This window comes from Ostrea edulis, chromosome 9 (genome assembly GCF_947568905.1).
Source record: "Ostrea edulis chromosome 9, xbOstEdul1.1, whole genome shotgun sequence".
Classification (NCBI taxonomy): domain Eukaryota; kingdom Metazoa; phylum Mollusca; class Bivalvia; order Ostreida; family Ostreidae; genus Ostrea; species Ostrea edulis.
In genome coordinates this window covers 49923178-49938866 of record NC_079172.1, presented here as the reverse complement: position 1 = coordinate 49938866, position 15689 = coordinate 49923178, and the positions used below count along the sequence as shown (strand labels likewise).

Here is a 15689-nt window from a genome sequence, read left to right as displayed (position 1 = left end):
GGAACCTAGCATATGAATTTGACACATTACTTTTTCAAAAGGTTTTCCTTCCTATTCCCATGTGAAAACTGAAAACCCTACCATGGATTCAGGTCTCGTGATGTGAACAAATTTGATACACTGCATAATGATTTTTGCATAATTTCCAAAAATCATACATTTGTGATGTTCTTGAGAATATTTCAAAAGAACATTCCTATATGTGTGTATAAACTTTGATACTTTCATTTGGCCTCCCTTGTTCATGGTTGGGGTGGGGACACTGAGTTATGGACTGAACAAATTTGATTCTTCACTATACATGTGGAGGCTTTCATGCAAATCTTTGGATTTTTTTTTTTATCAAAGGTTCTTGAGAAACAATTTCTTCAGCGTTCTACTCTATTTTTGCTACTATTGATTGAGAATCGTCTACCTATTGCAAAGTGAAAGCCCAACATACTAGGCTACCACAACCAGCAAATTTTACCAGCAATTTGACCTTGAAATACAATAAACGGTGATATGAAGTTCACAATAGTAAACAGTACAACTTCAAATGTTTAGGCATCTGCATACCAAATATCAAATGAAATTATCTTCTTTTAGAATTTTTAAATTTCTAAGATGAAATATTCCCCAGGTTAGAATACCCATCTGTCTCCATGCTAATTGTCACGTCACCAAGCTGTGTTTACTCACAATGGCTATCTCTGGGAAGCTCTGAGCGTTTAAAAAATTAACACTTCATTGATGTCAATAGTAAATTTCAAAGGACTATAAATAACAGAATTCAGAATAATACTGTAATGGCTTTGGTTTTATTAGCATTTAATTTCCTCTTTTGAATATTCAGTACCTTTACTTGCATCCCTATTCTTTTTGTTGATCATTACTTTTGTGTAAAGTTCAATTTAGTTGTAAATTGTTTACTTTATTATTTCCACACATGTGCCATTTTTCCGTGAATTCCGTAGTTGAATTTCCCTCCATCTTGTCAATCATTCCTAAGTTAAGAGCCATTCTCTGTAACCACTTAAACATTTATATAAGGGGTCCGGCATGCACTGTCACCGATTTTTTTCAAATTTGGCACATCGACTTAATCTGGCATAAGTAATGTAAAACCATCATAATTTGGTTGCTATGCAACTCTGTTGCCATGGTAACACGTGCATGCCATTCTGGTCACAAAAGAGTCAATTTTCACATGAAAAATGACATTTTTTATTCAACTATACTGGATTAAGCTGTTTGAGTTCTTATTTAATCATTATCAAATGATACTATATAGCATTTTTGTTATTTAGTTTGATATTTAGTTAAAGGTTTGAATAATTCTGTTATATTTTCATTCTGTCTGAAAAAGAGGGTTGTTGGATACATTCTGAAAAAGCTAATTTAGAGGCAAATTTGAATGATGGATAAAAATTACCGCATTCAGCTTAAAATCTATAAATGCTTGTACAACATACATTAGATCTAGTACTATCATATAACAATGAGACATGTTTGGGAATCTACCATCTAAGCTGTGTTTCCATGGAAACAAAATGATGCATTTCGTCATGATATGACAGTAGAGATGCATTTTTCAATGTAATTCAAAATACAATTTTCTATGTATTCAAAGTATATAATCTTAATAACCGACTGCTGCTGATGTTAGATTTTAAATTTTAACAAGTTTAATATGAGAATTCGTGTTGGTTGCCATGGAAACGAAAATTGCTATTTCTTTTCAAATTCGAAATCCATGCAGGTTCGAGCTTTCTCTTCTTCTTCTCTTCTTAGGGTTGAATCCCGGACTGCTTAAGCAGCCTTATTTTTCTGTGTTTAGGAAATGGTCTAAATTCTTTTAAATGTTACTTAGCTATAGTCCCTAACTAGAGTCACATTGGTTCAAGGATGAATTAGATTTCCCTTTAGTATTTTTAGACCTTAAATTTATAGTGCTATTTTTGATAAATAAATTGCCTTGTCCCCTGTGAAATAAATAGGGCTTTAGGAAATTTTCAGTCTACTTTGCATAAAGGTTCACTATGATTTTTAGGGTGTTGTATGGAATCTCCTAGGTTGTATATAGAAGCTCACTCCCATCTATCTTGATATATTTTTCATAGGTTATTACTCTCATTTTTGTTTCCTTATATTTTTGTTATCAAATTATTTACTTTGTCATTATTTATTCATGCAGTTATTAACTTATTTCTCTACCTCATTTTTTTCTTATTTACATTTTGATATTATTTTGGAGACTTATTTGTTATTTGTTATCAACTACAAAATATTCAGTATTATAAATGTAATAAATTAACTGTTAAAATTTCAAACTGCCTTCTTTTTTCACTGTGTTGATCATAATCTGGGAATCTCAGAAACTAGGTTGAATAAAACAGGACGAGTCATTGTCCATTTGCATAGTTAGTGAGCTTGGTCTGTTCCTGAGTTAGTATTACTTCATCAAGTTTAAAGAGTAATTTTACCTTTCATTTATACTTTGGGCAGACTAATTACACTTTGTGGCCATAGTCAAACTGGTTCCCGTTACCATACTTTGAGGGAGATCACTTTAAAAAGATTAAACTGGGACAAGGGGATTGCTTCGAAAGATCAAGAATTTAGAGAGATCAAAGTTCGAGCCATCAGGAGCCAACTTAATGCAATTTCATTCTCAAGAATGGATCCAGGTTAGAATATGTCCTCAGTACCCTTGCTTGGCATAAGAGGAGACTAAATGGGGTAATCCTTCGGATGAAACCGCAAAAACCGAGGTCCTGCATCACAGCAGGTGTGGCACGATAAAGATCCCTCCCTGTTCAAAGACTGTTAGCGCCGAGCATAGGCCTAAATTTTGCAGCCCTTCACCAGCAATGGTGACGTCTCCATATTGAGTGAAAAATTCTCAAGACAAAACAGTATAAAACCAAACCATCAAGACTCATCAAAATTAGTACCGTCTGGATTTTCCACTAACATCTTTTTAAGTGAATGGTAAATTCCTATCTTTATTGTACCATATGTAGCCTGCCTCAAAATGGCTGGAGATATTCTACAAAAGAAATGAGCAAGTTATAATAAAGTGCATTACAAGGAAATTTCAATTAATGCCATCCTATCACATACTCAGAGAATAAACATTTCACAATGATTTATAGTTCATTGTAATCATACACACTGCCTGTACATGCGAAATAATATCAAACAAGAGGCCTTGGGCCACATCACTCACCTGAGTCGCCTTAGCCCTGCTGTTGTTGGGCTATTGTGATTTTTAAAAGATTATTCCCATGAAAAACTTTTAACCCCATATTGTGGTTCCAACCTAGCCCCATATGGTCACGATATAACCATAAATACAAGGTCACAAGGTAAAAAATGATGGTACGAAATGTATAAATTTATATGAAAAATATGAAAGCCCTACCTTAAAAAGTTCAGAAAATATTTCCTAAGGTATCACTTTTCTTAAAAGTAGGTCAAAGTTAAAAAAAAAATGGTACCAAAAGATCTTGTAACAAGGAATGCATACATGCATGTACCTGAAATATGAAAGATGTGTCACTCAACATTCAAAAGTTTTGCATAAAGTTTTGAAATTTGGGTTAAACTCCAAGGTCATAAGGTCAAACATCATGGCATGAAATGAAATTTCTTGTCATGAGGAATTTATATAAAAAAAATATGAAAGCCCTACCATAAATAGTTCAGGAGATATTGCCTAGATTAGGTTTTCTTAAAGGGAAAGGCAATCTTAACCACATTGTTGCCTTTATGAATAAAATATTACTTACTGATATCGTAAATGACAGTCTTTAATAACAAAAATCCTTGCTTAACAATTAAATCAATATTAATCTATCTTATATTTCAAATTACCCGCTGCTAAGAGAGTGGCCATTGAAGTTTAATTTATTATGTCACATCGTCGGTTCCGGTTTATTTCATCAGTAGCACTGTAAACATGACAAGTCACGAACAGTTAGGTTTGGAGACGTATAGATTTGAGCCCCTTCTTTCACAAGAAGAATTTAAGAAAAGAAGACGTTCAGTCGAGTCGCAGACCAGGCAGATGGTACTCGTTTCTTCATACATGTAAATGTCTCATACCTCATTGTTATTACGCAAATGATGGATCCACAGTTGACATAGTATTTTCTTTTCAAATAACTTTGTTGGTTCAGGAATTTCGAAGGGGGGGGAGGGGGGGGGACTTTTTTCACTTTCACATCTCCCCTTCACATTAGTGTAATTGTGTAATTAACTGCTTGACAGGAAGGCATCCACCTATTTACAATGTATTCGTAAAATCTACCACATGCACATCTTTGATGATCTTAGAATCTCATCAAAACTGGAATAGACGGTGTGACGTCAAAATTATTGATTTTTGTGGTCTAGAATACAAAAGAGTTCCGCATCATGGCAGCCTCTATAGATGGCGGGAATTTCAATTTTTAACGTTTTAAAATTAGTACTGAGAAGCTTATCTAAGCCGTATATCAAAAGAATAGTATGACAAATCTTTATCATAATTAATCCTATCATTTATCATGTAAAAATTGTTGGGGTTGCCTTTCCTTTAAATGCAGGTCAAACTCAAAGGTCAAAACTATAGTACCAAAAGAAAGGTATATTGTCACAAGGAATGAACACTTGAAAAAAGAGAGCCCTATCACTCACAATTTAAAAGTTTTGAGCCAAGTTTCTGTACACAAACAGGATGAAAACAACAATCCCCTCATGCATCCACACATCTTAAGAATGTTTTCATTTTGCTATGTGTGGCCCTGCTAATCTTGAAAAGAATTTGATCCCCTACTTGTACCCCAATCCTATCCCCATGTAAAACTTTGATCCCCTATTGTGGCTACAACCTACCCCTGGGGGCCATGATTTGAAAACACTTAAATCTACACTATATCAAAAGCTAGTGTCATGTAAATTTCAACTTTTCTGGCCTAGTGGTTCTTGAGAAGATTATTAAATGTGCCCCACCCTATTTTGCCTTTTCTTGATTATCTCCCTTTTCAAGAGAGCATAGTCCTTCCTTTGAACAAACTTAAATCCCCTTTACCCAAAGATGACTTTTGACAAGTTTGATTCGGCCCTGTGATTCTTGAGAAGAGTTTTAAAAGATGCCACATAAGTTTTATTATTACCTAATCTACTATATAAATTGATAATACACACTTTTTTTGGTTTTCCAACTTTAATCAGCAGAGTAAGAAACATAAAATGAGCAATTTGGGGTGTTACATAAAAATAACCAAATCGTCACCCATCCCAAATCGTCATCGACAATGATTTGGGATGGGCGACGATTTGGGGTGTAACACCTCCACAATAATTGACAATGTTACACATAATGAATCGCAGTGATATGCATAAAATACAACAAATTCTGATGCATCTGTGCTATTTTCTATATGAATTTTAACGTAGATGATACTACTTGTCATATTATGTATTATTGTTTAATAGAAATGTAAATTGGACAAAATATTAAAACAGACATATATCATTACATTTGGCTTGAAAACTGGTTCCATGCATGTTGAACCAAATAGTATATTTTTTCCAAATTTCCATGTTAAAAAGGGGCATAACTCTAAGAAAAACAAGAAGCCCATAGGCCACATCACTCAACTGAGTAATGTTGGTCCATATTTAATGATTTTCCCTATATATTTGTATGTAAAACTTTGATTCCCTATTATGGCCCCATCTTATCCCTGGGGCCAGGATTTTAACAAACTGTAATCTGCGCTCTGTCAGGAAACTTCCATGTAAATGTAAAATTCTTTAGCCCAATGGTTCTTGAGAATAAGATTTTTTAAAGATTTTCTCCATATATTTGCATGTAAAAATTTGATCCCATATTGAGGCCCCATCCTACACCCGGGAGCCATGATTTTAACAAACTGGAATCTGCACTATGTCAAAAAGCTTTCGTGTTAATTTCAGCTCTTTTGGCCCAGTGGTTCTTAAGGATAAAACTTTTTAATGACCCCACTCTATTTTTACATTTTTGTGATTATCTCCCCTTTGAAGAAGGCATAATCCTTTATTTGATTTAAATTTGAAAGCCCTTCACCCAAGGATGCTTTGTACCAAGTTTGGTTGGAATAGGCCCTGTGGTTCTGGAGAAGAAGATGAAAATGTGAAAAGTTAATGCTGACGCCGCCGACAGACAACGGACAAATTTTGATCAGAAAAGCTCACTTGAGCCTTTAGCTCAGGTGAGCTAAAAAAAATATAATAGGAATTCCTTGTAAATATGCACATCTCCACAGTATGTCCATATTGAATACAAAGTCATATGAAATTCTGTTGGCCATTTCAGAGGAGTTGCACTGACAAGGGCAGGACTCATGGAGGCTGCAAACTTCAAAAATCAAAACATAACTCCCAGGAAAATAAATAGAATAATAATATCCTGTGAATATGCACATCTACCACAATAAGTACTTATTCACTACGTACTTTCCTGAAATTCTGTTGAGTGGTTTCAAAGGAGTTGCAATGATGAAAACAGGATAGACAGGCGAAAGGTAAAAAACAACTGCAACTGGTTACATGCAATGGGGCATAATAAGTCAAGGTCTGCTATTGTACAAATATATCAATTGAAAAACTGTAATTATTGGACAAATTCTACAATTTCCACTCCCTAAGCAATCATAATTCACACACGTTCAGTTTTTCTTACAAATATCTTTGTGGATTTTTTCTTCTTATTATTAACAAGATTTTAAAACAATTTAAAAGTAAACTTATGAACACCTTGCTGTATAATCCTTAAGATTTTTTCTTTATACAACATTGTAAACTTGGGTTAAGCTAAATAGTCAGGATGCACTATGAAATGATAATGAGAGATAATGTTGAATCCCGAGACATAAAATTTCACACTCAGAGAGAGAGAGAGAGAGAGAGAGAGAGAGAGAGAGAGAGAGAGAGAGATTTTACCCAGAGTATAAAGCAGAGAATCCTTCTTCCTGAAAGATTCGAAACATGGCATGAGTCATGCCTCTGTAGCGGAGCTCAGACAATCGAGCGTCAATTTTCTGGCCCTGAATCTGTAGCCTGGTCTTCGTAGTGTCTATGGGAAAAGTTCCTGAAAACAGAAAACATTTTTCAAAACATAATACAAAGTCAGAGTTACTGGAAGGTCTACATTCTGTCAATATTTGTTTTCCAATTCCACATGAAAACAAGAGGCCCATGGACCGTAACAGTCACCTGAGCATCATCATGATATTGTACATTCCTAACCAGACAACAACGGAAAACAGACGTAGAGCATGTCTGGGTTTTGCGCCTACTCTGCACCTGATCTCCTTAATACCGAAATTGATTTAAGTTTTGAATATTATCATCCCTAGATCACCAGGGACAGTGGCCTGGTGGTTAGGGTGCTCACTTTGTAACTGGAAGGCCCAGGCTCTATTCTTAATCCTGGCACCACATCAATCTCGAGAAGCTAAACAAGAGACCCACAGGCCTTATCTGTCACCTGAGTACTAGTGAAAAAGTATCACTAATCCCAAGGGCTATGAAATAGAGAAAAACTTTCCTGTTCTGAATATCTAAGCTTAATTCAAATGTTCAGCAACAGTATAAAACAAGATGTATTCTTAAAACTTCAGTGCCCTCAAAAGTGCATACACTGATGAAAGGCTTTACATAATATAAGAGGTGTATTAACATTAAAACATTAAAAGATATGACTAATTTGGACCCATCCTAGAGTCAAAACCCTAGGTTATGAAATTCACCATTTTTTGTACATACTTTTCTGTTATTCCTAAGAATGCATTTGGATTTTATACAGTATCAGCAAACTTACACATAAATACTAAATACTAAGTTTGGCCCCACACTGGGGTCAGAACCCCTACTCCAGGTAACACCTGCTCTTTCTAAATATTTATTTAGTTTTAATTTATTATCAATAGCACTAAAGAAGATGTTAATTAGGTCTTTTTCACATAAATAGTATATGATAAGTTTGGCCCCCACCCTGGGGTCAGAACTCCTACCCCGAGGATCATGAAATTTACAATTTTGATAGAGGCCTTCCTGCTCTACATCACTATGCATTTAGTTTTTCTTACACGTTCGGTTGTAGAGAAAAAGATTTTTGAAAATTGGTTAATTTTTGGGCAATTTTTGTCCTGCCCCTAAGCCCCCAGGGGTGCAGGAATCCTGAAATTTATAATTTATGTCCCCCTTGTTCCAAAGATGCTTCATACCAAATTTAAAAAGAATTGGAATGATAGTTATCAAGAAGAAGTTAAAAATTTCCATTGTTCACACATTTAATGACTGACCATTTTGGCCCCACCCTGATACCAAAACCCCTAACCCTGAGATCATCAAATTTACAATTTTAGTACAGGACTAACTGCTCTTTCTAAATATCCATTTACTTTCAATTTCTAAGTATCAATAGCACTAAAGAAGATGTTATTTAAGTGTTTTACACATAAACACTATATAGTAAGTTTGTCCCCACCCTGGAATCAGAACCCCTACCCTGGGGATCATGAAATTTGAAATTTCGATAGGGGCCTTCCTGCTCTGCATAACTATGCATTTAGTTTTTCTTACACGCGTGCGGTTCTACAGAAGAAGATTTTGGAAAATTGGTCAATTTTGGGTAGTATTTGCTCTGCCCCTAAGGCCCTAGGGGTGCAAGAGTTCTGAAATTTACAATTATGTCCCCCTTGTCCCAAAGACACTTCATACGAAATTTGAAAAGAATTGGTCCGGAATGTTATTTATCAGGAAAAAGTTAAAAATGTTCATTTGTTAATGCACGATGGATTACATCCAACTGCAATAGGTCACCCGAGTTTACTCTGGTGACTTAAAAATCCTGTTAAAAATTAATATAACAGACATTTTGTACATTTTTGTAAATTTCAAAGAAACACTAATTCATAAAATTGTTATCAATACTATTATATCATTATAGCCAGTTTTCTTTTCTGACATTTATATATTATGATTCTGTAAATGGAAGTCTCACATCTCAAAATTACTCTGATGATCTATAGAGTCTACTTCATAATTCATTAGTTTTAACTCTAATAAATGAAAATAAACACACATTCATTACTTTTATTTGATAAAAATATGAGTATGGGGTTACTTTAAATCTGATCAATGTAACAGTTCTGAAACACATCACTCAGTGTCTGAGGCAAGCATTGGTAGCATAATCTCTAAACGTACAATGTAACTTCCATTCAAGTCCAGATCAGAAGGGGCCTATAGTTATTTAGCAGGATGACAGAGTTTGAAAAGTTTAATCTGCTACAAGAATTGTGTTCTAGCCAATTAACATATACATATTGTAAAACTTAATGTACTAGGTCGTGGGTTTACTTAAGTCATCGTTTTCGGGTACGCAAATCCTCCCACTCAACGTCTTTTTACTTGCACATTCAATTGTAACATAACAGTTGTCTGAATAAAGTATTCATGGGTCATTGACTGAATATAAAGAACGTTAAAATTTTACCAAAATTATATATAGATATTACCAACAGCTATGATCAAAGTAGAACATGCTTCGTTTAAATTTGTAAAGTCTTCCTTTGGTTTCCAGTGCAAAATTTCGGTTAGTAATATGTTATATCCTGTTACTGTATAAAGTTTAGCAGCGGACAACTTGGGGGGGGGGGGGGGGGGGGGGGGGGGGGGGTTGTCACCTGGCAATGTTAGGCATTAAAGGGACTGGTTCACGATTTTTGATAAAAATATTTTTCATTTTTGATGTTAAACATTAAAAATATAAAATGTTGACATCCAAAATTTGGACCTTCTGAATGCAAGAATAAAAGCAATATTTTAGCCTTGAATCTGTGTTATGTAAACAAAGACTCGAGTCATTTTATGTATACAAACAAGCAAGTAAAATATTGATTTTGTAAAATAAAGCATCTTAATTTTGCGTAGTCACAAATTTTAACTTTTAGATGACACATTTTACCCCAAAAATGTTTGAAATGTGAAAGATATAATAAACTTAGATCGATATACATTCTTTTGAAAATTTCGTAAACAATAACACACCGCAATCTCTGTTTACAAAACAAATAATAAACTCTCTACAATGAGCTTCTGTGATAACGTATCACCTTAATTTTTATGTGAAATCTTTTAAACACATCAGGCAGTAGATTTTGATCATTAAAAGTGAAAAAGAAAATTTTGGGGAAAATTGTGAATCAGTCCCTTTAAGCGTTTTTAGATCCCGGAAAAAAATCGGACAGGGGTTCCCCAGTTTATGAAAGTTTTATTCAGAGATTTGACGCGTTTATGGCAGACATTTGAATAGCGGACATTTGAAAATGGCGAGATCATAATTTAATTCCTACCCCATCATACAAATTTCGTGAAGATCGGACAACATTGAATAATTAAAAGCTAGGAATAATTATTCAATGTTGTCCGATCTTGTATATATGTACGCATTTATTTATACTAAAAATTTTGCGATATGTATTTTGTAAATAAATGATTATTTTGTCCTTAAATATTTTACTTCCTTTTCGAAACCAGGAGTCAATAAAGTTGTTTTGAGTTTTTTTGAAATGATGCATGAAAAGTAAATGAACGACATTGTTGAATGACATTGCGAATGTTTGCAACGTTATTTGTTACAAGAGGCCCATGGGCCACATCCCTCACCTGAGTCACCTTGGTCCATATCAGAAGACTTTCCATATATATTTGCATGTAAAACCGTAGTCCCTATTATGGCCCCAAACCTACCCCTGGAGACCATGGTTTTTGCAAAGTTGAATCTACACTATGTCAGAAAGCTTTCATGTAAATGTGAACTTCTTTGGCCCAATGGTTCTTGAGAAGAAGATTTTTAAAGATTTTCCCGATATATTTGTATGTAAAACTTTGATCCCCTATTGTGGCCCCATCCTACCCCGGGGGGCCATGATTTTAACAAACCTGAATCTGCACTATATCAGGAAGCTTTCATATAAATCTCAGCTTTTCTGGCTCAGTGGTTCTTGAAAAGAAGATTTTTAAAGATTTTTCCTATATATTTGATACCTTATTGTGGCCCCATCTAACCCCGGGGGCCATGATTTTAACAATTTAGAATCTGCTTTACTTAATAAAGCTTATCTATTAATTTCATCTTTTCTGGCCCAGTGGTTCTTGAGAAGATTTTTTAATGACCCTACTTTATTTTTACCTTTTCTTGATTATTTCCCCTTGGAAGGTGGCCTGGCCCTTTATTTTAACAATTTAGAATTCCCTTTACCTAAGGATGTTTTGTGTCCACTTTGGTTGAAATTGGCCCAGTGGTTTTTGAGAAGAAGTCAAAAATGTTAAAAGTTTACAGACGGACAGACGCCGGAATACGGGTGATCAGAATAGCTCACTTGAGCTTTTAGCTCAGGTGAGCTGAAAAACTGCTGCATTGAAGGTTTTTATCAAACTCTGACATCTTTTTCTTTAAAAAACGAACTTGTTTACCCATAATTTATTTTTCATCAACATTTTTCAAATTTTGTTTCGCTTTGATATTAATATTATCAAGATGAATAGCACCATATTCTGTCTATTTTAAGTTGAATTATGTAATGAATAATGTCAATCACTATTATTTTCTATATAATTCAATGGAAAACAGTGACGCTACCATTAAAACAATGGTAAGTTGAAGACGTAATTACTTTAAAAAAAACCTGCTGTTGAATGAAAAACAATTTTCACAGAGTAGTATATACATTGTGAAGATACATCGGTTAAATTTTCAGGTGGGGTTTTCAAGTGAGAAAAAAAGGTCTGTAAACCCGCGATCCATACATTAAAACAGTGCAGTAATGATATCCTCATCTATATATGATATGAAAGGCCCATTCTGTTGACTAATATGAATCTCAAACTTGATTACTATATAAACTTATATTCTTCATCTGAAACAATCTGTGGATGAAAATGAAGACTGTGAAAAACATTCAATACATGACAGACAGAAAATTAATTGCTATAACAGTTACGTTCTATCTTTAATATCAATGGCAAGTGAAAAGTTCATTTCTCACGCGTTCTTCAATGTGATGGTCTGAATTAAAAATCCATAGCCATCTATTACTATTTTCATCAAAAATCCATGGAGGGAAATCCATGGAGCAGGTATTCCTTCAATCATGCAACAACTTTTTTCATGCATTTACTGCTATCGATCTGATGCCTATCTCTATAATAGAGAATTAGTTTGGTGTGTGTGTGTAATTTCTGATATCTATATCTGTAATAGAGGATTAGTTTGGTGTGTGTGTAATTTCTGATATCTATCTCTGTAATAGAGGATTAGTTTGGTGTGTGTGTGTAATTTCTGATATCTATCTCTGTAATAGAGGATTAGTTTGGTGTGTGTGTAATTTCTGATATCTATCTCTGTAATAGAGGATTAGTTTGGTGTGTGTGTGTAATTTCTGATATCTATCTCTATAATAGAGGATTAGTTTGGTGTGTGTGTGTGTAATTTCTGATATCTATCTCTGTAATAGAGGATTAGTTTGGTGTGTGTGTGTGTAATTTCTGATATCTATCTCTATAATAGAGGATTAGTTTGGTGTGTGTGTGTAATTTCTGATATCTATCTCTATAATAGAGGATTAGTTTGGTGTGTGTGTGTAATTTCTGATATCTATCTCTATAATAGAGGATTAGTTTGGTGTGTGTGTGTTTGTAATTTCTGATATCTATCTCTGTAATAGAGGATTAGTTTGGTGTGTGTGTGTGTTCGTAATTTCTGATATCTATCTCTATAATAGAGGATTAGTTTGGTGTGTGTGTGTGTTTGTAATTTCTGATATCTATCTCTATAATAGAGGATTAGTTTGGTGTGTGTGTGTGTGTGTGTGTAATTTCTGATATCTATCTCTGTAATAGAGAATTAGTTTGGTATGTGTGTGTGTTATTTCTGATATCTATCTCTGTAATAGAGAATTAGTTTGGTGTGTGTGTAATTTCTGATATCTATCTCTGTAATAGAGGATTAGTTTGGTGTGTGTGTGTGTAATTTCTGATATCTATCTCTATAATAGAGGATTAGTTTGGTGTGTGTGTGTAATTTCTGATATCTATCTCTATAATAGAGGATTAGTTTGGTGTGTGTGTGTGTAATTTCTGATATCTATCTCTGTAATAGAGGATTAGTTTGGTGTGTGTGTGTAATTTCTGATATCTATCTCTGTAATAGAGGATTAGTTTGGTGTGTGTGTGTGTGTAATTTCTGATATCTATCTCTGTAATAGAGGATTAGTTTGGTGTGTGTGTGTGTAATTTCTGATATCTATCTCTGTAATAGAGAATTAGTTTGGTGTGTGTGTAATTTCTGATATCTATCTCTGTAATAGAGGATTAGTTTGGTGTGTGTGTAATTTCTGATATCTATCTTTGTAATAGAGGATTAGTTTGGTGTGTGTGTGTAATTTCTGATATCTATCTTTGTAATAGAGGATTAGTTTGGTGTGTGTGTAATTTCTGATATCTATCTCTATAATAGAGGATTAGTTTGGTGTGTGTGTAATTTCTGATATCTATCTTTGTAATAGAGGATTAGTTCGGTGTGTGTGTAATTTCTGATATCTTTCTCTGTAATAGAGGATTAGTTTGGTGTGTGTGTGTGTAATTTCTGATATCTATATCTGTAATAGAGGATTAGTTTGGTGTGTGTGTGTAATTTCTGATATCTATCTTTGTAATAGAGGATTAGTTTGGTGTGTGTGTGTAATTTCTGATATATATCTCTATAATAGAGGATTAGTTTGATGTGTTTTTAATTTTTTTTACCTATCTCTGCTGTAATAGAGGCCAGGCCTCCATACAAAAACGGTCTCCAGTCACCCATTTAGCAAGATTTCTTTGTATCCTTGTCATATGCTTTCAATCTTCACAATACCTGAAAAATAAAAGTCATCAATATTTAGATACCAACATACAAACATCCAGAAACTTTACATGCATGCATATGATATGTACTGTATGTTGATGGTTCAATGAGAACATTTTTAAACTCTGTGAACAAAAGTGCTGTTTATCTATATCATCTATTCTTTAATCAAGTTTGTTATATAACTGCATCTATTTCTTTTCGGCCAATTACAAACTACATATCAATATAACTAATCCTGTCTGGATATAACCCCATCCCTACATATCAATCTAACTAATCATGTCTGGATATCATCCCTACATATCAATATAACTAATCATGTCTGGATATCACCCCATCCCTACATCCCCAGTCTTCACGAAAACTCAGTGGTCCGAAGACCGAGGCCAGTGAATTTTATGGTCGGGTCATTGAAAATTAAAAATCAGGAAGTCCGACGGGCTTGTAGATTTTTTGTAAGTCATATTAGATATATAATGTTGGATTTAAATATTCTAAACGTCTTCTTTGCTTAAATTTACCATCAAAATAAAAATAAATAAAAAATAGCACATAAAGTAACCATAGTTTCAGTAAATTAATAAATTGTACAATTTTACAATGCATTCCATAATGTATGTGATAAACATATGAAAATTTAGGGGGCCAGTAAATTTCACTGTGGGCCAGTAAATTCAGACAGTTCACTGGTCCGACTGGCCAGCAAGTTTTAAATGTTTTCGTGAAGACTGCATCCCATCCCTACATATCAATCTAACTAATCATGTCTGGATATCACCCCATCCCTACATATCAATCGAACTAATCATGTCTGAATATCATTCCTACATATCACTATAACTAATCCTGTCTGGATATCATTCCCTCCCCACATATCAATATAACTAATCCTGTCTGGATATCATCCCTACATATCAATACAGGGTTTGACATTTTCTTTTTTGAGCACTAGACCAGTCGGGCTACTTCAAATGATTTTTACTAGACCTGACCTTACATCCACTAGCCCCGACCAACTTTCCGGAAAAAACCCCTGATAGATTCTCCATATATATCTAAATACTTAATTTAAATTACAAACGTTAAGTTCCAACTAAAATGTATTTAATTGTCTCAAAGAAATCTTTAATCTCGTCATTCAATTTGATGCTTTTATTTTCAAACACATTTTCTGTTTCTTTAAATTCTACCCTTCACGGAAATTCTTTAGTCCATTTAGAATAAAATGACCTCAACCTTTTTTTGATTTTTACTTTATAAGCCCCGCTTTCCTTTTCCTTTTTTTCCCCTCTTGGGACATCTTTCCTTGAGGATGAGAAGTCGTATTTGTATATAGAGACATTCCCGCACACATTTCAACAACGAGAAATGGCTGTTTACGACGTAATTTATTAATTTGATAAACACTTTCTTATAAATATTTCATTCAATTAAACTGTTTTTAAAAAAATGAAAATGAATTTAATTTATATCTATTTATCCGAAACATAACTTTACACACACATTAACATCGAGTAGATGTCGTAAAACATCGATTCCGACAGCGACTTATTTATTAGAACTAAAAATAGAGATTATGTCACCACGCGGTTCAAAATTGCTCTCAAACTCTTTGCAGTTATCTTTCTGGCTAAGAATAAAATATCTTCTGGTTTAAAGTAAAGTTTCTTATTTTTAACAAGACCAGTCGGACTAGTAAATCGACATTTTACCCGACCGAACCTATCATTTAGTAGACTCGGTCGGTCGGACGTGCCTTAGTGTC

The 15689-nt window shown here is 34.0% G+C and overlaps 1 protein-coding gene across 1 annotated transcript in view; it reads right to left on the bottom strand.

Annotated features, from left to right (window-relative positions):
- The window catches only part of LOC125657986 (kidney mitochondrial carrier protein 1-like), a 77904-nt gene that overhangs the window by 52766 nt on the left and 9449 nt on the right, over nucleotides 1–15689 (bottom strand). Inside the window, exons 2-4 of the mRNA XM_048888978.2 lie at nucleotides 13822–13930; nucleotides 6952–7099; nucleotides 2937–3031 (exon numbers count right to left, since the gene is read on the bottom strand). Coding sequence (XP_048744935.2) covers nucleotides 2937–3031; nucleotides 6952–7099; nucleotides 13822–13879 — 301 coding nt within the window. The 5' untranslated portion in view covers nucleotides 13880–13930. The remainder of the gene's footprint in view (nucleotides 1–2936; nucleotides 3032–6951; nucleotides 7100–13821; nucleotides 13931–15689) is intronic.